This window comes from Drosophila grimshawi, unplaced genomic scaffold (genome assembly GCF_018153295.1).
Source record: "Drosophila grimshawi isolate 15287-2541.00 unplaced genomic scaffold, ASM1815329v1 contig_44, whole genome shotgun sequence".
Taxonomy (NCBI): Eukaryota; Metazoa; Arthropoda; class Insecta; order Diptera; family Drosophilidae; genus Drosophila; species Drosophila grimshawi.
Window position 1 is genome coordinate 18554426 of NW_025063240.1, and position 25766 is coordinate 18580191.

The 25766-nt window shown below is 41.3% G+C and overlaps 4 protein-coding genes across 6 annotated transcripts; 1 reads left to right on the forward strand and 3 right to left on the reverse strand.

Annotated features, from left to right (window-relative positions):
• Window positions 1-285: 285 nt before the first annotated feature.
• On the reverse strand, window positions 286-5211 carry LOC6557433 (paired box protein Pax-6). Its single transcript, XM_001983713.2, has 5 exons — window positions 4715-5211; window positions 3185-3466; window positions 2310-2450; window positions 1554-2116; window positions 286-1402 (listed from the first exon to the last, which is right to left on the reverse strand). The coding sequence occupies exons 1-5, from the start codon at window positions 4845-4847 to the stop codon at window positions 623-625; spliced, it is 1899 nt and encodes a 632-aa protein (XP_001983749.1). The 5' UTR covers window positions 4848-5211; the 3' UTR covers window positions 286-622.
• Window positions 5212-8355: 3144 nt separating this feature from the next.
• LOC6557401 (protein odr-4 homolog) lies at window positions 8356-10816 on the forward strand. The gene is made up of 5 exons (XM_001983712.2): window positions 8356-8546; window positions 8631-8805; window positions 8869-8959; window positions 9017-9142; window positions 9555-10816. The coding sequence occupies exons 1-5, from the start codon at window positions 8454-8456 to the stop codon at window positions 10546-10548; spliced, it is 1479 nt and encodes a 492-aa protein (XP_001983748.1). The 5' UTR covers window positions 8356-8453; the 3' UTR covers window positions 10549-10816.
• Window positions 10817-11074: 258 nt separating this feature from the next.
• On the reverse strand, window positions 11075-20438 carry LOC6557425. Its single transcript, XM_032743049.1, has 7 exons — window positions 20104-20438; window positions 15735-15853; window positions 13690-13988; window positions 12752-13630; window positions 12068-12685; window positions 11786-12002; window positions 11075-11720 (listed from the first exon to the last, which is right to left on the reverse strand). The coding sequence occupies exons 2-7, from the start codon at window positions 15795-15797 to the stop codon at window positions 11481-11483; spliced, it is 2316 nt and encodes a 771-aa protein (XP_032598940.1). The 5' UTR covers window positions 15798-15853; window positions 20104-20438; the 3' UTR covers window positions 11075-11480.
• Window positions 20439-20740: 302 nt separating this feature from the next.
• On the reverse strand, window positions 20741-24752 carry LOC6557355. Of its 3 annotated transcripts, none has more exons than XM_001983710.2 (7): window positions 24588-24752; window positions 23427-23750; window positions 23158-23261; window positions 22947-23091; window positions 22687-22876; window positions 22122-22276; window positions 20741-21841 (listed from the first exon to the last, which is right to left on the reverse strand). In XM_001983710.2, exons 2-7 carry the CDS (start codon window positions 23670-23672, stop codon window positions 21239-21241), a joined length of 1443 nt encoding a protein of 480 aa, XP_001983746.1. In that variant the 5' UTR covers window positions 23673-23750; window positions 24588-24752; the 3' UTR covers window positions 20741-21238. The 3 variants fall into 3 exon arrangements, with proteins under 3 accessions (XP_001983746.1, XP_032598725.1, XP_032598726.1); XM_032742834.1 differs by having other exon boundaries at window positions 24469-24752; XM_032742835.2 differs by lacking the exon at window positions 24588-24752 and adding an exon at window positions 24373-24390.
• Window positions 24753-25766: the final 1014 nt, after the last annotated feature.

Consider the following 25766-nt stretch of genomic DNA (forward strand, 5'->3'; position numbering starts at 1 on the left):
TTCTACCATGTAGTGGTAAGTATTAGTTACAATTTGTGTTTAATTGTAGGCATGCACTCCACATACATACACAGAAACAAGTTGCAGTTGCCGCAATTGCAATTACGGCTTGCAGCACATACAACGTAATACAGCTCGCTGCTGCCGCGCTACACTCAGAAAAAAAAACTATGTGAGAGCATTTAGAAAATCGCTAAAAATTAATTTGTATTTTTATTTTATTTTTGTTTTTGGAAATAGTTTCTATTAGCGTATAAATTCAATAAAATAGAAATTGTTGTTGTTTCTATCGAAAAGGACCATCTGATTAATTAATCAATTTTTTTTCTAAGTGTACGATCCGCAGCCAAGTGGGTGAGCAGCATTTTAACTTTGGTTTTCGATTTGTTGCTTTTTTTCTATTTATTTTTTTTATGCCTACAATGTCGCAGTGGCTCTCGCAGTCGCCGTCACCGTCGCCGTCACCGTGTCTCAAGTTACAGAGCGCAACAGAAATGTCGCCGCCCCCAACCGCCCCACCCCTCGCTTTTGAGAGGGGACTCTGTTGCTGTCAATCACATGCGCGCACACAACTCAAGTTTTTAATTAGAAGCTACATAGTAGTATAGTAACAGCAGTGCCCCTACCGGTCATGCTTTAGGAGCTGCAACGTTGTCGTCGTCGGTGCATCAGAGGATGACATGCGTCCCACCTTTGCCGCCACTGGCGACTCAATTTCAGCATCGGAATCGTCGTGCACATTGATTTCCTCATCCGAATCTGACGAGGAGTTGTCCACATTCACAGTGCCACCGCCCGACGCTGCACACTCTCCGGCGTAGTGGAGACGGGTGCGTTGCTCCTCCGCAACAGTCAGCGAGGCGGCGACGGCATATTGACGCGCCAGGCCCAGAGCGAAGGCAGCCGCAGAGGGCGAGCCCACCAGGCTGCGAAAGGCGCTACGCTCCCCGCCCATCGAAAGTCCAGACGTTGGACTACCACAGACGCCACCCGACGTAGGCGAATGTTGTTGTTGTTGTTGCTGCTGCTGCTGCTGTTGTTGTTGCTGTTGCTGCTGTTGCTGATGATAGTGACTGAAGAGCTGCAGCGCTGCTGGATGTGTGGGCAAATGATGATGGTGTCCTGGTGGGCCCGGCGGGAGCGCATGCAGCGGATGCATCATAACGGAAGGCGGCGTTTGAGCCGCTGCTAATTGCGAATCCGCACAATGAACCGATGGATGAGCATGTGGGGTGGTTGGTGCCGAAGCGTTGCTGTGACTGCTGGGCGTAGGAGAACTGGTGACCGGTCCGTCATTCGACTGCTGCGAGTGCAGCGGATTGGCGGGACTGGAACGCTGTCGCTTGAGCAGATTCATGCGCTGGTGACGACGCCATTTCGCTCGTCGGTTGGAGAACCAAACCTACAAAGAGCGAATACAGATGGGAAAATTTAATTATTGGTTGGGGTAAGATAAGAGATGGTAAGGAAGTTTGTTAGTATGTTCCCGGAAAAGGGAAATTATTAGTGGGGGACTTAACAAGTGAAAGAAAGCAGCGACAAGCTGAACCTACCTGAACGCGTGCCTCGCTGAGACTGGTGCGACTGGAGAGTCTCTCCCGTGTGCTCACACACGGATAATGACTCTTGTCGAACTCCTTCTCCAGCTCCTCCAGCTGTTCGGGACTGAAGGTGGTGCGATTGCGTCGAAACTTGGGCTCATCATCATCGTCCAGATAATCGGAATCGATTTGACGATTCTCATCCGTCGATTCCAGAGTTTCGTGGCTGCCCGAGCCTGGTGAGATAGCTCGATTCATTGCAGGAGCTCCACTGCTCAGCAGATTTGCTGAGCTCAAACTCAGACTGTTTGGATTGGCGCTGCCTGCGCTTGGAGGCAGATTGGCCAACGTGGGCGCAGCAACAGACCAGAGGGCGGAGGGCGGCGGCGGCACTGGTGAGCCTCCAGGCACATTGGCCGGATGCCAGGTGAAACTGCCGTAGGGATGCGGTGGCGGTGGATACAAACCATAGGCAGCAGTGCGTGCGAATTCGGTGGCCACCCGCTCGGCGGCACGATTGCGCAGGATGCGATTAATGCTGCTTACCGAAGGCGCAGTTGCGTTAGTGCAAACACCTGCAACGAGGAGGATGCGGGACAGATGGGAGAAGAGAAGGGGGGGGGGGGGGGGGGGGGGGGGGGGGGGGGGGGGGGGCACAGATTAGAGATGCAGCTCAAAGGGCAGCCGCCGCTGCTGCTTGCTGCTGTGATCAGTGATCAGTGAATCAGTGATCACAGAACGCAGATTATCCGGCAATTACTCCCTTACCTTCGGAGATTAAACGCTCTCGTATCTCCCAGGCAAAGATCGTTGGATTCTCGCGCTTGTACTGCTCAATTTTGGAGACGACGGTTGGCGTGGCCACTTTTGGCTTGGAGCCACCAATTAGGCCAGGTGGTCGCAACGAACCTAAAACAAAAAACAAGAAAACACAAGAAATAATAATAATAAGACAATGATGCAATAATGAGTTATGGATTATGTTTATGGTAAATGAGTGTGGGGATCAACCCACAATCGTCAGTTGCGCTTTGGGTTTACACGGTAGTGCAGGCTTATCGCGCACATTTAATAGCTTTATCAAGCAGCAAACATCAACAACAAGGAAAACGAACCCCACACGGCCACAGACCAGACCAGAAGAAGCAGCAGGACGCACCTAAAGCGCACCCTACAACCGAAGCATTCTTCCTGGACTTCTTTTTTCTTTTTTTTTTTTTTGATTAATGAGCCACCTTCGGGCAGACCAAGTTCGAGTCGTTTATGCAATTTTAAGTGGCTAAATTACGTACAGGTAGGCATACGGAGCATGAGTGGCGAAGGCGGAGTAGGGGCAGGATGTGCATTCGCGTGTGCCGCTCAAGGATACATTGAAATTGACAAGAACAAATCGCAAACAAAGTGCGTTATCTCACATCTGTATTTCGGCACACTCGGAACAAAATACGACATAGAATTGAATACACTTCTGCATATTTATATATAAAACAAACATGAACTTGAAAGTTTGTTTACTTAATATAAAATACTCGAGCGTTTTAGAAATTTTCATCTTGACAAATTGCGATTAATTTAGTTATTTTTTAATATATATTTTTTTTAGTGTAGTGACTTTTGTTAAGGATTGTGTGTTTAGCACTTACCTAACAGTTTGGAGACGGCGCCCTGCTGTGTGAGCATATGTTGGGCAATATCGTATCCCCGCAGGCCACCGAACCGGGAGAACTCCAATAGTCGGTGCTGCGACATCAAAGCGCCGAGCGTACTGCCAGTTGCCGCTGCTGCTGCCGCCGCGGCGGCTGCTGTTGCCGCTGTTGGGCCAACATTGTTATTGGCAGCAGAACCGAAACCTGGCGGTATTTGCACAGTTGTTGGTGCTGTTGTTGTCATCGTTGGCGCTGCTGCTGTTGCTGATGCCGACGCCACTGCAATTGAAACGAATTGAATGATAATTGGCCATTGTTAGCATTATTGTTGTTGTTGTTGTCGCTGTTGTTGTTGTTGTATCTGGTGTGGTTGTTGTTGTTGCTTCTGCTGTCAGCCACAATGGTTAATTATGATAAATTAACGGTTAATTGTGTTGACGTTGACTAAACTGAGCTAAAAAGCCGCCAAGTGACTGATGACAGCAAAAGTGTCGATTGTTGTCAAAGTAGCAACAACAGCAACAGCAACAGTAACATCCACAGCATCAACATCCCAGCAGCAACATCCCAGCAGCAGCATCACCAGCAGTAATGGCGCTGCTCAATTGTCACAATACTCGTTTTGGGTTTATTGGAAACTAATGTTTGAATGAATTGAATTGTGACTCTCGGACCCCTTTGGCGAATTTAACATTTTCGGGCATAATTTAGCGTTATAAAAAGCAAATTAAAATTAAAATATTTAATCAGCTGCCAAGCGATTGGTTGCATTGTTTAACATTTTAGAATGTGCACACATTAACTTATTATAAGCGAGCAGACGTATTAATATTTATCGTTTCTTTTTTCATATGACATTTATACTTAAAGCGTGGTGAATCCCCTCTCTTCCGCTCCCACAGCCCCTTCGTTGTCACTGCTTCTGAAGTGGTATTTCCCTCCAATTGTCAATTAGCGGTAAATATAACACCTGTTCTGTTTTGAATTGACTTTTATTATTGACAAATGTATACGTCTATTGTATTTGGCTTAAGCAGCCTGAGCAATTTTTACAATCGACAATTTTTGGCTATGAATTTTTTATGTTTGAGTGGCTGAAAAATGTGAAGAACTGATGAGATATCAAATTCCTTACTGTTTTCGCTTCGAAAGATAGTCTAGAACTTTGACTTCAAATTTGTATTGCTTTAGTGCATCTTAGATTGTTATTAATGAGAATAGTTCCACGAGTATTCATCTGCTTTTTATATCACTTTTAAGTACTGATTACTCAAAATCTCACTGAAATCCTTTTCAAACTATTTGCAATGTTAATAATATTTAATCAACTTTCACTTAGTAATCTGTACCCACATTTTCTGATTAGATTATCTATAAACTATTGACCAATTCCCCTAATCCTAATTAAAATTCCTTTGCACCGCAACACATCTGCTTTTTCAAAGCAACTAAATATGCAAACTGCCGCCGGCAATTGGGGCTCAAGTATGCGTTGGGCAAGTCCAAGTGTTAAAGTCAAACTCTTACCACTGGCCGCGTGCGGTGGCAGCGATGGCAGACGTTGGGGATGTGGCTCCATTTTCCAGTGTGCGGTCGCGATGCCAGAACCTGCAGCAGTTAGCGAGCCAAAGTCACGGTTCAAGCTCGGCTCAATCAACATGTCAGTGGCGTTTTTTGGCAACTATCTGCTGTCGAATCGATTCGTTGAGCTTGAATCTATTGAGAGTTTTCACCAACACACACACACACACACATACACATACACACGCACACGAACACACACAGGCACTAAGTGGCACAGTCACCGTTTGATTTAGGGGGAGCAGTCGCGTAGTTGTTGCACATGCAAATCACACTTGGTAGCAAACGGAAATGCAATGCGGCCAATTAAATTCATAACGTGCTCTTTCTCACTGCACCCGCGCACATATTGCCCAACCGAAAGAATGATGGCTTTTCAAATTGCTTTTTGTTATTGTTGTTGTTGTCGCTGCTGCGTTGTTTTCTCGACGCTGTTCCGTTTGAACGTTGTTCACGTGAAAGCCGCTCTCAGCACACTGAGTGGCAGCCGCAAGTGGCTTGAATTTCACCTGAAACCTGGACTGTGGCCCAACCACTCCACTCAATTGCGCATTTCGCTCAAACGCTTTGAGTGCTTTCGACCGGTTTTTCAACATCGGCGCACATTCATAATGGCGGCCATTCTCACATGAGCAGCAAGCGCACGAGCGGGATGGCAATATGGTCTATGCACAATATTGGCGCACACAATTCAAAAAACACACTGAGCAATAGCAATTACATCCCGCTCCCCCTCACAGCAACAGCAGCAACAGCAGCAGCAACAGCAGCAACAACAACAACAACTGGACGCGCCAAGTGGGCAGTGGCCAACGCGCTCATGACTGCGTCCAAGCGTATAAACAACGGCCAGCCAGCCAGCCAGCCTCAGGAAAAGAATGAAGAAGAAGCTGTCTTTCTGTCTGTCTGAGAATCCGAGTGAGTGTGTGTGTGTGTGAGTGATATGAAATAGGGGAAGTTGACTTTAGTTATGAAAAGGAATTGATTATGATCAAGCTGAACTAAAGTACTGGTTTATATAACTCCTGGTTAGTCAATTTTGTCATTGAATAGAGAGAGAGAATAAATCTGAAGAACGACTTTCAGTTTTTTGTTATGGGGGTCGAGAAAAATACATTCTCCTGTAGAAATTTAGTAAATTTTGTATTTTTAAATCTATATATGAAATTCAAATTGATATTTTTGTTTTGATGTTTTTCTTACTTCTTTTATAAGTTTCGAAGTTTTACTATTAATTGATTTCATATAGAAAATGTAAATATAATCTATTATGGCCCATTAAGTTGATTACAAATTTGTCGATTTTGAATGGATTCCTACTTTGTCAGCACTGAACAGAAAAAATATAAATATTATAATGGAATGCAAGGAAAGTTAATTAGAAAGCAAATTGTTTTCATAATCACAAAATATTTTATAACAATTCGCAACATCTTAAATTAAATAACAAACCAAACCTGATACTAATATGAACTTCTCAAACTTTTAGAAAATGCTCTCCAATTCTTTAAACCTTAATAACTTAGTCCGAACATAAGCCTTTTGAATGTTGTTCGCTTTTCATACAAACTTTAGCAGATAAACATTAATGCTTAATTTTTGTATGCAATTATTTTGTCATAATTACAATTATTATATTCATTGATTATGTTACACAGGAAATAGCTCTGTCAGCCAGCCACTATTTAACATTTCCTCCTGTAAAATAAATATTAACCAGTTTCATCCAATCATTCATGAATTGCTAAATTGAACATATATATACATATGTTTTTGCAGACTCCAAAGTTGTGCGGAGATTTGTGGAGCGTCTTTGGCTTTGGCTTTTGTGGGGTGCGTGATGAATGATTGATGTGCTGCTTGGTTAAGGCGACTCAAAGCTGAATCAAAACTGCAACTAAGCTACACATAGCGTGATTTAAGCACCACACAGAATACCATAGAATTTGCCTGATGTGGACAATGGGCGGGCCACCGGGGGGAACCACAGCGGTGATGGCTACACAGAAGTCAAATTGCATTCGATGCCTGCTTGAATTGCGTAGCTGCAGGCGAATGAATCCAAGTCCGAGAAGCAATTACCTGTTGCTCTTTCATGGATTGATAGAACATCAATTTCGCCGAGTTTGTAGGAAGTTTATGTTGCAGTTTGCTCTTTTTAAAACAATACGACCAGCAAGATATCCCAGATAACGGTTCAGAAATATATACATAAACAAGAGTACTCCGACTACGAGATTCCCTGTATATATAGACTTTAAGCGGTTCGAGGTGCCCTTCTCTGCCTATTACATAGTGCCCATTCTGCACCATTTACAGTTAATAACAAGCCAAACATTTTTGTAGTAAATGTGCATTAAATGCAGCTTACATACTTACATCAAAATTGTGAAAGGTAAATCATGAATGAGCGATGAAAGCTGAACGATGACGCTCGAGTGCTTTTATGCCAGAGATCCAGAGCAAACGCAAACAATCGAACAGGAATAATTTACTATGTAAATAAGACGTGAGCTGGAGGAGTTGAGGAGTTGGAGTCAAAGTCGGAGTTGGAGTTGGAGTCAGAGTCAGAGTCGGTGTCGGTGTTGGGTCTTGAGAGTAGCGTGCGCCCTCGCGCCATCGAGTGCCACTTCAACAATCAAGCATTCACACAAAGCAGATGGTTCGCAGCAAGCAGGCCGCAAGCGACCACCTCAAACAAAAATTTCATTTACTTTTGGCCTGTCATCACGGCGCAATCGCAATTCCCCAGACTGCTGCTGCTGCTGCTGCTGATGCTGATGCTGCTGACTTGCCTGAATGTGAGATATCTATATACACATATATGCATATGCACAACGAACACTCGCTTTATTGAGTGTTTGTTTACCTAATTCGATTACCGCGATCGCGTCCGTTCGCCATAATCCACAAAACACTTGACCATTTGGGTGGCACACACACAGACACACACATCATATATGAACACACACACTCACAAAAATATCAATTACTTCGTACCGTTGGGGAGTAATAAGGTTGCTGCCTTAATTCAAGCGCTTGAAAGACTCTTATATCTTAATGCAATTAAAATCGAGGAAACGCACACCAGCTGTGAAATCTGACAATTTAATTCGTAAAGGCTTTTGAGCTTTCAAATCAATTACAATTTTTTCATTTCAAGGTGTTGTTCTCGAGAGATTGAATGTGTGATGAAAGTTCAACTTATACTTAACATGCCTTTTTTAAGCACAGTACATTATAGAATATCAATTACTTTTTGAACTTAGCAAACAAGCTTAGAGACAGGATTGATATCTAGAAATATGTGTCATAATCGTTAATACTAATTTTGTTAGTTGAACTTTGTGCTTAGTTGCTTACGGTTTTCGGCCTTTTACAGATTATCAACAAATCCCTTTTATTTTATATAGAGATCCAGTTTCAAAACACCTGTTTGCGTACTTTTAAATAAATATAGATTTTGGCGGTAAACTACTCGTGAGTTCTCTTCCTCTTCCTTAGTTCACAAACTGAACGAAACTGCTATCGATGAATCGATAGCTTGTTGGCAAACATCGATTGTACGCATATCCCTTCAACATCGTATTAAACATGCAATTATCGATGACAGCATAGTATCAACATTAGAGACAACCCAAAAACTGCTACAAATTTTGTTTTGCTGAAAAATAAAGAATATATAATGCGCACCGTGCTTTTGAGCAAAACCGATGAGCTCTATTTGGAAAAGTGCGCCCAGGAGCACAGTTTCTCCTATGGCATCATCGTTGGTCACGTAAGTAACAAGTATGCTCCTCTCCTCTTACCGGCCACCCGCCACGTAGGTTTATTTTGTTCACGACTGCAACTGCAATTGCAGCAAGCGGATATAACCAAAAGCATCGTTGTTCACTTGGCCCGCAACAACGAGGAGGATGCCGATCTGGAAGACCTGAGTAATGTGCAATTATCCATACGCGACATTAAATCGCAATCGTTGGCCTCCCAGTGGCTGAGTGCGAGTAAAATGTGCCCCGGCTCCTTTGACGTCATTGGTGAGTTGACTGTGCACATTAACCTAAAACCAATACAAACCAGACTTTGTTAACTATTCGCAGGTATTTTTATTGCTTCTGAGCGTCTTGAAATCACCAACGAGCAGAGCGATGAATTTAGGAATGCGAAGAAACTCTTCTCCGATGTCTACGAGTAATTATCCCAAAAGAAAATCTCAACTGGAAACCATATTTTCATATTCATTTGCAGCCTATTGCTTAAGAGCAATAGCACCTTTGGCATCTACACCACAGACATGGCCCAAACGGAATATGTATTCCTGGCCTACTCGCTGGCCGATAAAAAAGTGGTGTGCAAAAACTATACCTATGGAAAGTAAGTGAAAATCTAGATGCACTTGTTGACTATTTAAAAGTTAGGAAGATGCCACCGAAAACTGAATCACTGTATCTTTATCTTTATACCGATTATCTTGCTTAAAACTAGACATTGCAAAAAAACGTATTTTACGGCAAACATTAAATGCATCATATGGTAAATAACATTAAGTACTTTACACCTTTTGAATGTTTTTGACGCCCACTAGGGCGTATATATTTATTCGTAACTAAATATGTACTTCATTTTCGTAGCTGTTTTTTATGGATTGCATTTTGCGTGTTTCGGTTTATAGATACAAAAGTATGTTGTATATTTTAAAAACATCTGTAGAGCTTTGCCCAATCAAATTCATTAACTATATATGTATACACTTTATTAATCCCATTTTACCCTTAATCCCTGACAGCGGTGGCACATTTTCCAACATGGACCATCGCATCGTGGAGAAGCCGTTTGAATGGGTCCAACTTGAGTGCAATTACGACTTAGATGATATCATACCCATAGTGGATACCACAAGCCGCATTAACATTGAAGACCAATTCCAAAATATAATATTCACGGTGCGTAAATACCTGATTGCCAGCGAGGTATTTCTGCAGAATGAAATTGTGGAGGACACAATGGACTTGCAGGCGTATATAAAGAAGAAAAAGCCCAAGGATGACAACCTCAAGACAACATCGGCCAGCACCAGTGCAGCGTCTACAAGCTCCGCTGGGGCTGCATCCTCATTGCATCTCCTGTCCGCCCATGACAGTTCCTCGAGGGGCGGTGTGATACGGGCCAGCATTGTGATGCCGGTCAAGTGTCAACTGAACAGTCCGAACGATGTCAAAGTTAGTGAGTTTAGCGGCACTCTACGCATGAGCGGAATGATCTTCTCTCGAATTTACTGCAACTCAAGGAACAGCATTGGGGACGTTAAGCGTTTCATACGCGACGACGTTCTGCGTTCGCTTGTCACACGAATCCAGGTGTATTGCGATGGCCTCACCGATCCCCATGTCACCAACGCGGCGGTCTACATAAGCGAACCACCGCGGCGTGTCTTCTTCAATATCCCAGCTGATGCTGGCGACAAACCGTCAACGAACTCAGTTCAGTTCTCGGAGTATCTGTTCCGCGGTGAAGCACCCACCGTTGCTGTGGCCCAGGCTAAGCAAGTTCTCGACGTTGAGCTCGATCCGGAGGCGATTCTCTTGGACGCCGAAAGTCTACCCGAAGACGGTCACTTCAGCAACATGCAACGAGATACAGAAAATTCAGATGATAACCGAAAATTAAACAGCTCGATGCCAAAGCGAGAACTCACCCGCAATCTGTGTATGATCGGATTTGCATTTGCTCTTTTGGTGGTGCTTGCCTCGGTGATTCTGCATCATGCGATGACTGGATAGTATCCAACAAGCTGCTTGGCTGGCTGCTCGGTTATTGGTTGTTTATTCGACTAACCATTATACACACACATACACACACACACTCACTATACGCAACCTAATCCATTAACAATGTGATGGCTTTTTTGATATACATATATATTATAAACAAAATGTGTACTCGTACTTGTAGTTGATGATGTGTAAAATTGTCCCGTTAAATAGTTGTATTATTAAAGCCTTGACGGGCAGCATTTAATACTTATGTAATAAACTAAAGTAAACCAAATCTGATATGTATTCTATCCTCTTATACAGGGTGCGTATTATTTCTCTAAACATCATTTGTGCTATCCAAGTAATTTTATTTATCAGCCTAAAAGAACTCTTTTTTTTAGTTGCTGAAAACTTAAATCAACCTGAAACTATGCACTGGTTTTCATTGAATAATGTCGTTGCTTTTTTAGTAATACTGAACGTGTGTTGTATGATTATTGACTATTGAGAATTTAGTTAAAAATTAGATCTTCACATTGAACATTTTCAATTTATTGCTTTCCATTTATTAAAACAAGTTTTCCCAACTGTTATATACACATTTGCATTGATTTCTGTTGACACAATCTAGAATACGCCTAGAATATAAGCTTAACTTACAAGCAAGATATGCCATTTTGCAATAAGGAAATAAATAATTTATATTCAGCCAAAGAAGTGAAACACAAATAAATCATAATTAATATGTACATGTATCGGTACTTATGTTAGTAAGTGTTCGTATCTACAAGATGAGTTCTCCCGGAATTGGGATTAAAACTAAATAAGTATCTCACAGCCTCTGAAACATAACGATCTAAAAGCTAAACTACATCTATGATAACTTCGAATCGGGCAACCAATAAGCTATTTATCTATAGGTATCGGTGGCAAGGTATATCTAGGATATCTATCCTCTAGTGCAGCTTGCAGTTGCCATTGCAATTGACCACCGACCAGACCCAGTCCACGTAGTTGGGCATCCTGACATAGATGCCAAATTTATTGCGTTTTCCACAACCATCGCCAAAGGAAGTAATTCCGAATATAGTCCATGGATGATTAGCTTTAGTGGTATCTCGACATAACAACGGACCACCCGAATCCCCTGCACAGGTATCGATGCGTCCTTGACTGTGTCCAGCGCAGAACATGTTCTACAATTTGCAAAACATTTTTTTAATATTATTTATCAAAGCTATAAATGTATTTTTAAGCGCACCTTTGTGATGGTATAGTCTCGGTAGACCTTGCTACAGTTGCCCATGGGTATGATGGGCACGTCTGCTTGGTGAAGGACACTAGTTCCGACCACATCCGAGTTTCGTCTCTTGCCCCAGCCAATAACTGTGCAATGCACGTTTTCGGGGAGTGGCTGATATGGTCGCGGCAGGCAGGAGTACCCAATCCACCGGGTTGAATTCACCTTCTTGGGCAGACTTCAGTGAAAGTGAAAATAAGTAAGAATATTGTCGGAATACGGAAGTTATCAAAGTAGACCAACCTCAATAGGGCGACATCACTGTCAACTGTTCGCTTATCGAAATTGGGATGCTTGTAGCTCTTGAGGACACGCAGCTGCACCTCGGTGCCATCCTCATAGTCCAGATTGTGCTCCCCGAAGCGAACGTAGAGCACCTTTCTCACACAGTGGGCTGCCGTGAGGACCCAGAACGGAGCAATCAATGTGCCGCCGCAAAATACCTCCTTGAAGCGATTGATGATTGCCACCTGCCAGGGCCACGCACCTTTCCGCGCCGTCTTGCCCCCAATTATCTTGAGCATGTTGTACATGTTGTTGTTGCGGGGTCTATTACGCAGCAGGCCACACTGTAGTTTGAGTGGCGTATACTCAGGTCCACGGTAGCCCTTTCCATTCATGATGACGTTCACATCGTTCTTGCTCAGCGATGCCGAAGCCGGCTCGGTATGCATGCGTCTCATAGCAGTAGCCGTACCGGGCACAGGTCTGGTGGCCGTCCCAGGCCTGGGCCTCGAATCATAGGCGGGCATCTTCTGAACCTGCGTCTGCAGCCACTGCTGACAGAAACTGCCCTCTGTGTAGCAGTACGCGATCTCCCGGAGCACCTCACGCCCACACTGCTCACGAATGCGGCATTTTCTATCAAAATAAGAATGGGTATTTAATATTAAATGATCAGGTTTCATTATGATTATGATGACTCACTTATATCTCCTAGTGGTACACTTTGGTGAGCACTTGCTCCAACGGCTCCACTTGGAGTACATACGCCGATGCCTCGATTGCAGTCCGTCTGGTGTATTGCGCTCCTTGTTTGGGGGCAGCCAGCTGCTATTACGATTATCCGCATACTCTTCCGAGTCGACGTATTGATTCAGATCTGGCTCGAAGTCGAAATCCTCATACTGAAATATGTCGCCATCCAGACCAACGTTTTCATTGCTGCCCAGACTGCGCTGCTGGTGGCTGAAGGATCTACGCTCAAAGTAGTCCTCGAAATCGTCGTCTATGAAATCAAATTTGTGCTTTTCCTCATTTTGATGCCTCGAGTTGTGCTTCGAATTGTGCCTCGAGTTGTATCTCGAGCTGTGCCCCAAGCTGTGTCCCGAGCTGTGCCCCAAGCTGTGCCCCGAGCTGTGTCCCGAGCTGTGCCCCAAGCTATGCCCCGAGCTGTGCCCCGAGCTGTACCCCGAGCTATGCCACGAAATGTGCTTGGGTCTTTGCCTCCGCCTGTGTCGCTTAAGCACAAAGAAGTCACCTTCCTCATGCCCGAAGGCAGGCTCGTCCTCATCTTCTTCATCTGCACCAGATTCGATGGGGGGCCAGTGTGAAGTAGGCGGTCTTCTGTGCACCACCTCAACAGAGTCTACAGGCAGATGTGGGTAAACTACAGTTGGTTGCGGCAGCGGAGAAGGTTGTGGTTGGGGCTGTGCATGCACAGGTTGCAAGGGTGGCCCACTTGCCGCAGCAGCTGCTGCATTTATGACAATCGACGGCGTATTTTGACTGGGAATGTGAATGGGTTGGGAATTCCTGTGGTGGAAATTGCTCTCAACTTGATGCCACTTGATGGCTGGATGACAACTGCAAAGGCATACATTAAATATACAATGGAATAATCACTTTTTGGCTTTCCCACTCACTGCGAACACTTTCGCTGCTCCACGTGCTTGGTGTGTCCACATTTTCGCTTTGCTTTGCAGAAGCGCTCACGTCGCCTAATGCAATCCTCATCGCAAGTGGTCCACTGTGTCCAGCGGCTGAAGGGATGCGGATGATGGATCGAGCGCCGCCGGCCACTCCATCTCTGGCGTGCATGCGGCATATGGACGCGATGCACTCGCTGACCATGATGCCAGTGTGAGCCATAATACCTGGGGGGGCCCAAAACATCGCGAAACTCGGCGCGTATGTGACGCTTTGCCTCTTGAACTCTGCCACTCTGTTTTAGAGATTAAAGATGAAAAAGATTAGAAAGCTTCAATTATAAATGCATTTTAAGTTTGCAAATAAATAGAAAGTGCTACTCAGTCTGCAGGTCATAATTGTACAAGGTGTAGAAAAAAACATTTGTCTTACACAGAGGCATTTTAGATTTAGTCCGTTGAAACATAATTGCGACCATTAAATTTGCCTCCCCTATTCCCGATGGGGTATGTAAATTCTCAAAAGTGTTGTATTTCTACTCAAAAAGATGGCTTGCATCGTTTTCTCTTCGTTGATATAGGAAACCCCATTGACGCGCTCCGACAAACAATACATTAGAAATAATAACAGCAGCCATTTGAATGTCTGCCAAGATGGAAGAGACGCGCCAACACTCAATTTCTGCGCCAACACAGACTTATCACTGTGGATAAATCAGACCGTAGCTGCATCTGTACCGGTTGCCGAGGGGGCTGCAAGATCATTGCTGCATTTCATTTGAGATGTCATTGCTCTCGTCTGCCTCTCACTCTCTCTCACTCTCACACGCTCTCTCTCTCTCTCTCTCTCTCTGTCGACATCGAATGGGCGGACGCAGTTATGTTTCCAGCTCGAAGATTGCTGCTGTTGTTATTGTTGTTGCTGCTGCTGCTGCCAGTCTCACATTGCTAAAAATAACATAAATTTACTTTGGCCGGCCGACACGGCACCAGGCAAACACACTCGTATCCCTTCTTCCTGTCTCGTGTTCCTATCGAAAATAGGTTTCGACAACGACGCCGACACCGCAATTGACTTAGCGGCTCCTTCTGCGGTAGATCGCCAATGGCATCAGCTCGACTGTGACATGTACAAGTCGATATAACTAATATATACATGTGTCTTTTCGCTATGGCAGAGAACTTCGCCAATTTAGGGCACTTCAAGGGTACTTCACATAAAAGAGACAATTTCCTGTTATATCTGCTCCAAGTTTATCTATATAGAAAGATGTACTTCAACTTTGGCAGCCGAAAATAAATTTCATAAACTTTTGAAGATTGCTGTCAGAGCTAAAAACTTTTCTGCATAATATATTAAGAAATGTAATGATAATAAACTCGATCGATTTGCATGCCTAATTAATTTATGAACAAAAGTTGGCTGCGCAAAAAGAAAAATATGCAAAAAGTTTGTTCCATTAAATAATTTAGATAAGCATATTAAATGTCATAACCCCGTAAGGTCGCAAGTAAATTGGCTAATATATGAGCTGGCATGCCATGTTCCAATTAAGACTGTAGATTAGCAAATGCAAATAATATGCTATAATGTTGCGTAAGAACGTACAATATTATTTACATATGTCGCTAAACTAGATCTATTTATGATAGCCTGTCGATTTAAAACGCAATTTAAAGATCATGGCAGAGTTGCCAAACCTGCCCAATTTTGGTTATTTCAACTGGGGTTAACTGTAACACTCAGTCATGCGGAAATACCAAACTGCACAAGGGCATTTTTACCGTTACGTTGTCGGGGTCACATACACATATATGTAGTGTATATAATGGCCACAATGGGTATTACTTAATTTGGGTAACAGATAATTGATGTACTGCTTATACAAATTTGTAAATTATTCACAGTTGCCAATCGTCAAATTGTCGAGTGAATTGTTTTCGATTGACATCATGGGTTCCCGTCATGTGTCAAGTGGGTGAAGTCAATCCATTTTTGATGCGCTTCAGCGATTAACCAACCAACTAACCATTCAACTCACCTGACTTTGAGACAGCAGATGGAAGAGTGCCAGCCATTTCAAAAATTCGCAAATTAAATGCATTCTTGTTTACGGATATATCTTCGAGTGATACGATAAAAGATTCCAAAACGAAAAAGCTGAAAGGATCAAAAGAAAATGACTTAATAAACAAATCCCTTAGTATTTTCTTTTAATTCAATTACAGTCCACATTAAAGCAGACAATTAATTTTGCACATGTGAAAATATTTGAAAATCTGGCGCAGTCTCACATTTGATGAATCACCGATGTTATTTAGAGGCAATTAACTTGTTTAATTTAGCCAAACTAATCGTCTCATTTGCGTAAAAGTACAATCAGTGCCATTGCCATATCTTTTGACTACGCACAATTCATCAATTTTCGAATCCGTTTCTGATTTTTATTTTTCTTCTCTTTTTTTATATCTTTTTTAGAGCAGTCTGACGCAGTCGCTGCTCCCAGGGCTATCGTAACTACAAAGCAAATATTTGAACTTGTAAGAGACCTTTAAATAAATACAGCGATCAAGCAAGAGTGGCCAGAGAAATAAGTGAAATTAATTAGCTACATGTTCATCATCATCATCATCATTATTCTCATGCGTGTACAAGTAATTAAATACAGACGAGCAAAAATTAAAAACATACAGTTGGAATATTTTTCAAAAATATATACAGCAAAGTTTGCTTGCTTTGGTGAGCGAGTCACAGTTCAGACCGGACCTGAGCACAAAGTTTGCTATTAAAAACAGCTTTTGCCTGTTACACAGTGGAATTTAAAGTGGCAACAGAAGCACTCGTTGGTAAATGCCAAAAAACAATGTATATTCCTTCTGTTTTTTTTTTTTTTTTTGTTATAATAAGCAAGTACAATCGATCTTACGTCAATGCTGTATGCTGAGTACAGACACTGAATGCCTAACAAATTCCGTGGCCCATACTCAATCACACATGCACATGCATTCAGTCGATCGCATTCGAATACTCGATCTCGATCTCACTTGATATCGCATATATGGTCACCGGTTGCTTGGCCCTTTATATGGACGCACGTGTTTACAAATGGGCTTTAGGGGGACACCAAGGCAAGCTGAAACAATCGTGGGTCGCTTTTAGGTTTAGTACTTGGCAGTTCTCGGTTTTCCATTCCCTGTACTATAATGACCATTAAATCCATGAACGGCCCATTCATATGTCAACAGTTTGGCGTTAATGCAATCGCTTATATACAGGTAGATAGATAGATAGTGACAATAATTGATTTCAGTTGAACAATAGAAAAATGGGAGCGTAACGCATAGCAAATTCCATTAACTCTACTTTATCATTTATTATGTTTTATAAAAAGACTTATTTCCTGTTTTGGCTTCAATAATAATAATGCAAATGACGGTGTCGCGAATTTTGCACGATTTATCAAATCAAATTTAACTTAAAGCTTAACTTTTGTGTTGCATGCAAAATCAGGCAAACTATTTGCATATTTCGTTCAGGAAACTGTGAATCAAAGTCCAATATTAAAAGTGTCTTGCTAAATGTTTTAAAGTGAAAAAAATATAATAAAGAGATCTTCCACATTTAATTCTATATGTATGCATACCAATAAATAAAACATTACATATAAACACACACGTAGAAAAAATGTAAATGTTGTGTTTCTTAAATTCTTCTTTTTTTCCAAGAATGAATCAATTTCAAATGCGAAACTCTACCCATTTAATGGATAGTTCAACTAAAAAGTATATAGCGATGAATGTCAATTTTCTACTTTGCTGCTATTCGAAATTTGGTGAGCAATAAATACCGAGAATAGAGTGCGCAGCGAGTTCACAATTTGAATTACCCACCGGTGGCCTTAGCATATGTGGCTTATCTGTCGGCGCGCTGATCTCATCATATGCACCGGGCAACATAATAACTGCCGCTCTGGATTGCGGTGTGTAAGGAAAATAATTTAGCATTATCACAAAAACAAACCACTAGAAACTATTCTTAAACACCTGACGACATACGTATTCTATGTGTGTGTTTACATATATATATATATACATATACACACACAGATATGTACATAGAAGACGACGCTTCTTAATTTAGAACGCAACGCGACCGCAAATCACCCACAGCATCAGTAGCAGCAGCAGCAGCAGCACAGTAGCAGCAACAGCAACAGCAGCCAGTAGTAACGTTCACGGATGCGCTGCCGTTGCCGTCATGTAAACAAACCGTTCGTCATAAATTGGACACGGTAGCGCCCACCTCTTGCTTATACCCCACGTAGACTAAGTGGGATTAAAATGTTACGGGTTTTTTTTATTTTGCCTGAGATTATAGCCAGATAAAGATTTGACAAATTCCATGGGACGACAAGTCACTTGATTGCTACTGATTGTTTTGCAGACAACTGAAAAACAATTGTCATACTTTGTATGTGGCTCCATTAAAGGGTATGCCAAGCTAGTGCCGTCAAGCTTGGTATATAAAATAAACCATAAACCTGTTAACTAAGCTTGCCCAAACTTATAAACACATAAAGATAGCTGTGTCAAAGGAAGACCTCCAGTAACCAAGTCGCTTATTTACTATGCTATGATAATTTATTCCCTTCAAGTGTTCATAGGGTAACTGCCAGTCGTATACTGTGCATACAGAAGCACTCACTTGAATGAGCACTCATGAATGAAAATTTACGCAAAACGAAAATAATAAAAACAGTAGCAACGTGTTAGTTAAACGCTCGATAGTCATCCGATTGGTAGCACCACCTGCTGGCACAGCTAGCCGCAAAGTCTGGCAAAGCCAAAACAGCTCGACGACGAGTGGGTGAGGTTTGAAGACTGGCAGACGGTGACGGAGACGGAGACGAAGACGAAGAGGGAGTGTGGGGAGCACTTGTCTTCGGGCCAGTTCAACGAAATGCAATTTTAATGACGCTTACGAAAAATCGAAAAGCGAATCGCCGCTACTGTGTCTGTCTCGCTGTCTGTCAGTCTGTCTGTCCGTCTGTCTGCTATATTTTTTTTTTAGCATGTGGGGGTTTGTTGTTGTTTATGTCTCGAGTGGGCAGCGTTAGTGTTCGTGGGCAGTTCTCGTCTTACTATACAAGTTAACGTACATATGCCTATATATATATATATACATGTATGTGTGTGTGTGTGTGTGTACCTGCTACTTATGTGCAGATGGGCAGTCCGCAACGGAAGTTGAAAAATGTCAAGATGCGTCTGGGACTCAAGTTTATTTATTAGTTGTTGTGTGTGTGTTTTTTTTATAAATATAAAGGCCAATTTTTTGATTCGATCTCTGTTGTAATAAGCTAGGCCACAATTCCAAGCGATCACACACAAGTAAATATATGTATGTATGTAAATTCCTATGTATGTATGTATATATATAACGGATGTTGTTAGCCATAAATCATGATTCGCTCCGCGCTACAATCGCAAAGAAGCTTCGATCGCGGCGCCAGCCACCCCAAAACACCCCCCTTAGACGACATATTTATAACACATGTATGCGCTTAATGCATTTTATATATAATTTATGTGCATCTGTGGCTACAGTGATCGCTCGCGTATTGGAGTTTAAGCAAATTATGATGGTTCACAAACTATAATTGTATATTTTATTTCATTTTTAAGTTCACCATTTTGTGGTTTTAATGGTCAATAAAAATGTCAATTTTTAGTTTTCTTTTTTTAAATTTACGACTTTCAGAAATCATAGTTTTTGCGAATCTAAAATTGTATTCTTTATTAGATGTTGAACTTCAGAGAGATTTTAATATTTTAATGGTCATTTAATTTCCATTTTATTAGAATGACTTAGAAAACTGAAATTGTATATTTTATTTAATTTTCATATTTCTAAAGAATTAAATTTGATTTTCAGACTCATAATTTGAACGTTTTGATTGTCATTAAATTTCCAATTATATTTGTACGAAAATTGCGATTTGCGGAAATGATTGTATTTTCATTGATTTTTTTTTTGGGAAGCATTGCAATTTGGAGCGATCACTGTATCTGCATATTGTTTTCATGAATGAAACTGTTGTTGTGTCCATAACTGATGCATTGCCGTTGCTTGCAACTGCACTAGGAACATATGGCACATATATATGTATATAGCATATATAGCATTATGTATACAAATGAGCCAACTCAATGAAATGAAATGACGACATCTATTTGAGGCCGCATCATTATTAACTGTGTATATATAGATTGTTGCTGCGTTTTTTATCGCCATTCAATTGAACGATTTTGAGTGCGCGTATACGGTTAATGATTAATTGTTATTGTTGTTATTTGCATGTTAACTGAATGAGAGGCACCTATCAATTAGAGGCTAAGGCTGCCGGTTACCTGTTGAAGTGCCTGGCAAATACAGGGTGGCCCAAAGGCGCACACACTATTTGATTTGATTTGAATTTCCGCGAATAAAACGTTGCAAAGTTTTCCGCACTTTTCGCTCAGGTTCTTTTTAGCACATTGAAAAGTCACTTTTCAAATATGTTTTCGTAAATTTTATTTTTACATTGGAAGAACTGAATCTCAATATTCATATATAGACCGACAACTCGCAGCTTCAGACTACGACGACGACAAACACTCACACCAACTCACACTCACACCAACTCACACTCACACACACACGCACCGACTAAAAAACACATCCGATCGCAACGCTGTCTCCTCGAGAACTGAACGCCAACGTCGAGCGCTTCGAACTGAGCTAACAGCAAACAAAATGTACAAAAACGTTGCGTTCGATGCTGCTGGCAGCAGGCACACTAATACACCAATACATACAAGCTCGCACAGTGGGCCGCAAACAATGGTGCGTCGCTTGGGAATACTACGCAAAAAGTGTGAAAACCCCTAACCGTGAAATGAGCAACAGATTCAGTGAGCGCTCGACCCGGTTCCGATGCCAGTCCCTAAATATGGCCATGGTCATAAACCAGCGCTTAACGGAGAACCCAAATCCAACACATAAGAGTTAATAAAAACGATGAGCATATAAATTTAATGATACACTCAGCCAACAAATGTCACATATAATTTAGAGAAAATTAACTTATTTTTTAGAGGTCTCAGAAGTCAGGATTATTACTTCTATTTTACAATTGAAGTGTTTCTATATCTATGAAATAATAAAAATTGCTGATTTACTTAAAAACACAAAGTATTTCTTAACATTTAGCGAAAAAAATTGCATTTTCGATATTTTACATATTGCACAATTCTTAAACGAAATTTTCTAAATTTTTCATTCATACAGCTCTGAAATATTCAGATCTATTGTGGGCAAGTATTTCTACTTTTTAGAAAATTATTATTATTTATATAATGTTATTATTAAATACAAAATTTATAGATTGTTCTTCTTAAATGCAAGTCCATAAGTTTCTCTGAGTGTATCAATAGGGAAAATGCATCTTTAATTTTGGTACTAGACATTGGTTTAGAAATAAATGGCATGAAAGCTGGCTGAGAATTAATGATAGCAGTGCCAGGTGCTCACACGCTCGTTGACTGGCGAATCTCTCAACAGACGCAGTTGCTCCAAACCCGATTCGGAGCCATCGCCGCCGATTAGAACTGTGCCCAGCACTAGTTTCTTGCCCATTTTCAGTTTAGTCGCTAGCGTTGTGCGGATCACCATATTCTCCAGCTGATCCATGCTGCGCAGGGGTACACAAATGGTCGCCTGATCTCCACCAGCGCCATCCCACTTCGTAGAGAGCGAGGGATAGAAGATGGGCGATTTCCAGGCATCCACATAGATGCCATGCTCAAAGACCGTCGTCTTTACATAGACACCACCGCCGGCCGTCGCCTCCAGTTCGTCCTTGACCTTGTTGGAGCAACGCATTCGGGATGTCGTCACTCGGAACATTAGTGTGCCGCCCAAGACATTTGTCACATTACTCATACCCATTTTGCGCTTCATCTCGGCGCGCATGCGCTGCCAGTTGTTGGCTCCCGCTGGGATGTCCTTTGGCTCTGACTGCGCATCCACTTCTGGCAGGGATTCGCTCTCGCTAAGATCACGCACCTCAAGCGCCAGTTCAACAACGCCTTTGGGTGCATTGGTGAGCTGGAAATGAAAGCCAAGTTCAAGGGTTATGCTTCATTCATGCTTTTGCTTTCAGTCGGTTTAATTTTCATGTCTTTGGTTACGTGGTTAACACTTGTCGCAATTTACTTTTCAGCCAACTTTCACTAGACCAAAATGAAATGCACATCTTAATTTCAGTTGTTTTCTGTTATGAACTTGCACTTAACACTCGGCTGGGTTATGGCATTCAGTTAAGTCATTGTTTAGTTAAATGTTTCTGTCATTTTGTCGTCAGTTTGTTATTTTTTTGATAACTTACATTGTTGCTGTTGTTATTATTATTATTGTTGGGCGTCTTCGAGAGCACAGTGGTCGTTATATCTTTAATGGGCAGCCAGAGCTCCTCAGTCGAGTAGGAGCCAGTGCGAGAATTACGCTTGAAAATCTTTGTCTCAAGGTAACAGGTAACAGAGCCTGAAATTAACAATCGAAATACATTAAACTAAACAAGTATGTAAATACTTATATATGTCGAAGTTAATTTATCACCTTCCCAACATTTTAAGCCTACATTTTTTGACAAACTTAACTGATTTGTACAAGCCATGCCGTTTAGATCATGGTTTGACCTCTAAAATCTTACTACATTTAAAGTTGGAACACGTTTATCGCTCGAAATCAATGATCAAATTCTAATATATAAAAAAAACACAGTTAGGAACGTGTCAACACTTTCATACTGCCATAACTCTTTCAAAACTTGATCGATTTTGAAGTCAAATGTAATTTTGAAAATGGTTTGCCGGAAACAGTTGCACAAATATAAAACTTCTTTAGATTTATCTCTACTTGTATTTTGCGTATGTATTTTAATACATAATTACCGATATTTCTCCGTGATTCACTTATTGTCAATGGCGGCATGGCATCCCGTGGATTGTCAGTCGACTTCTTTCGCTTCCCATTTTGGGCCTCGCCGTTTTCAGTCTGGGTTTCACTCGAGGCGAGTCGCTGCACAAAATTCGTGCTCTTATCTTTAAGGGAGCGATAGGTCTTACTAAATCGATTGAAACTCTGAAAATGGAGACATATTTACTTAACCTACATAGATATAATTTCAAATTGGAAAATGTGGACAACTTACTGCGGCAGGTAACTCGAGCAGGGCATATACAGTAAAGACCACAAATTGGCCGGCAAAGAGTTCGTCGAGAGTGGAAGAATCTCCATTATTTTGACTCTGCGTCTGTCTCCGGGATGCAAAGGCAGAGCCATGTTTCAGAGAGGGTCTGTAGATAGTCGGATATAATGTTATTCACGAAAATATTACTAACCTCAGAGCTAAAGATACTTACTTTATGTCAGGCACTAAGGGAAACTTGAAATTTTCATTAAATTTTGGCCAGGTATTAGTCTGAATGCTGCTGTCTAAGCGCTTTGTGCCGGGAAATAATTTAACCTGTGTGAAAAATAAATATTTATATAGAGCAAAACTTCCAAGAAATAACTAAACCTGCTTGAATAACACTCAAAAAGTCTCTTTCATAACTTTTAAAATTCAAATAAAGAGAACTTCTTTATACAGACATTTCCGGAATCAATAATATATTCTTTCAATATTTACCTTTATTAAATACCCCTGCACGATCTTAAAGCCGAACAGTGAAGGTAAATGTCGTGCCGCAATTAAGTGCACATTTAGTTCTGGAACCGCAGCCGAACCGCTCCCAGATTTAAAGCTCTGATCACTCTCTGTTTGCTGATGCGTCTCAATGGTTATCTGGAAGCAAATCTCCGGCTCCAGGGTAACTGAATTGCGGGCAGAATCTTTGGCATTGTGGCCCGGCATCAATGTTCGCAGTTTGTTCATATTGATCTATGTAGTTGATGACTCCACTGCTTCACTGCACAGACTGGCAAGTCAAATGCACAATGCTCCGTTTGTCCACTGTGGTTTTCCATTGTGTAAATGGGGAAAAAAAAGTTGATAATTTATATAAATGATTCGTTATCTGTGACTCGTACTCCATATTGATAAACGAGCGGACAATTGGCGCTCTCTTATAATCGCTCTCCCTCTCCCTCTCTCTTTAGTACACATAATTCCAGCGCGCTTTCCACTTATCAGAGATTGAGAGAGAGATAGAGAGAGGGAGAGAGAGAGAGAGCGCAAGCCACTAAAAAGCTACGTTTGGATAAGGTTGCCTTACAAACAGCTGTTCAGTGGCAAAGCTTTTGGCTTGCTCCGATTTCATACAGCTTGATTAGCGCCAGCGGTATCTCTCTGAGCGCCGGACGCTCGTGGCATTTTAGTGCCTAGTTGCCAATTGGCTGCTCACTTGCGTTTAGCGCCGTTAGCGGCTTGATTTCAATTGCATATAGTATTCCATATAAATATGCACATATTTATATATTATATTTCAGCTAAACTTAACAATCTCACTTTTTTGTCTGACTGCGGCTTTTGGCCAAAAGTCTTTGACCACATAATGAAAAGTACAATCACTCTCACACACCCAATTATACAAACACAGTTTGGTGACTAACAGGGCCAAATATATTGCTCATACCTCCCGTATGCCGCTGCCAGATCATTTGAACCGCGCGTGGCTCATGTCGCACTTACACTTTATCAAATGCAAACTTATTTGCAAATTTATACAAACCGGCAAACGAGAAAGTCGAAGAACTGTGCCAAAGTTCTTAAGTTCTTTTTGTTTTTCTTTCCCAAGAAGACCTCAATCTATTAACAATTGCTCAATGCGATGTTCGAGATGTCACTTACATTGCTCAGAGCCCGGTACGGCGAAGCAAAGCATTTAGCACAACAATTAGCAACAATAAACTCGAACTCGAACTCGAACTCGAGATGAGACAACATACAACAAACAACAAACAACGTTCAACGATCCACGTTCAACGCTGGCCGTTCTCCAGCTGATTCAACGCTCAACTGAAATGTAAACTTGGAAATCATTTCGTATGCGGTCATAATAATAAAGCGTACAATCATAAATGCCGACACACATTCTCGCAAAGTCTCTACAATACATATGTACAGTTGTACAGTTGTACATATAAAGAAGTATGATCACACACACACACATATACTTAGTACATACGAGAACACACACACACACACACACACACATGTGCATGAACTTTACGCTTTCGTACCTCGAGCTTTGATTGTCGTCGCTTTCTTGCTCAAAAATGCAATAAGATTCTCTCACCGTCGTCATCGACGTCGACGTCGTCGTTGTTGTCACTGTCTTCGTGCATGTCGGCGTTGTCTGTATCACCGTTATCGTGTTGCAACAACAACTACAGTAACAACAATCATTCTTTGCGTTTATATTATGCGACTGCTAAATACGCTACATCATAACTAACTGATATTCATAAATGTATCTTTCTACTTTTAAAATTTACAAATCTAAGCAGACTTTCAAGTTCTAAGTACTTTCAAAAGGTGTTAAATGACTTTAAATATATATACAAATATTTTTAAATAAAGTTCAAGTATTTAAAAATATATTTACAAATATTTTAAGGTAAAGTTCAAAGTATTCAATCTGTATATCTAATTTAATTTGTGTTGATTCAGTATCTCAATTTTAATCATTTTGAGCATTTTATAGCAAATTAAAGTTTATCATTAACTTTTCATGGTTTGGGATACAATTTTAGTTACATTAAACGCCGAATTTTCACTATTTATTTGATTTGTATAGCAAAAATACGTTGTTTTTTTATATATAAAGCATAATTTTTGAATATTTGTACTAATAAAATCCTTAACCGCATAATTAATGTTACCCATAGACTCGCTAATCGAATTACTTCCGCAAAACAGATCTAATATCAAACACTATTCTTAGAACGGCATGTTCTCTAAATTGATTAAACATCCACATTCATTACTCCATTTGTTAAGCAATCGCAAATAGCTATCTGAATACTT

Bases quoted from the DNA above. Each gene is read 5' to 3' on its own strand.
- LOC6557355 (XM_001983710.2), bottom strand. From the start codon at position 23,672: ATGAACAAACTGCGAACATTGATGCCGGGCCACAATGCCAAAGATTCT. The intron at 23,262-23,426 runs GTAAATATTGAA...TTTTTCACACAG, and splicing joins TGCAGGGGTATTTAATAAAG to GTTAAATTATTTCCCGGCAC. The intron at 23,092-23,157 runs GTAAGTATCTTT...GACTATCTACAG, and splicing joins CCCTTAGTGCCTGACATAAA to ACCCTCTCTGAAACATGGCT.
- LOC6557433 (XM_001983713.2), bottom strand. From the start codon at position 4,847: ATGTTGATTGAGCCGAGCTTGAACCGTGACTTTGGCTCGCTAACTGCT. The intron at 2,451-3,184 runs GTAAGTGCTAAA...TTTTTGTTTTAG, and splicing joins CGCCGTCTCCAAACTGTTAG to GTTCGTTGCGACCACCTGGC. The intron at 2,117-2,309 runs GTAAGGGAGTAA...TCCTCGTTGCAG, and splicing joins AGAGCGTTTAATCTCCGAAG to GTGTTTGCACTAACGCAACT.
- LOC6557401 (XM_001983712.2), top strand. From the start codon at position 8,454: ATGCGCACCGTGCTTTTGAGCAAAACCGATGAGCTCTATTTGGAAAAG. The intron at 8,547-8,630 runs GTAAGTAACAAG...CTGCAATTGCAG, and splicing joins ATGGCATCATCGTTGGTCAC to CAAGCGGATATAACCAAAAG. The intron at 9,143-9,554 runs GTAAGTGAAAAT...AATCCCTGACAG, and splicing joins AAAAACTATACCTATGGAAA to CGGTGGCACATTTTCCAACA.
- LOC6557425 (XM_032743049.1), bottom strand. From the start codon at position 15,797: ATGCATTTAATTTGCGAATTTTTGAAATGGCTGGCACTCTTCCATCTG. The intron at 12,686-12,751 runs GTGAGTCATCAT...TTATTTTGATAG, and splicing joins TGTACCACTAGGAGATATAA to AAAATGCCGCATTCGTGAGC. The intron at 11,721-11,785 runs GTGCGCTTAAAA...TGCAAATTGTAG, and splicing joins GAGACTATACCATCACAAAG to AACATGTTCTGCGCTGGACA.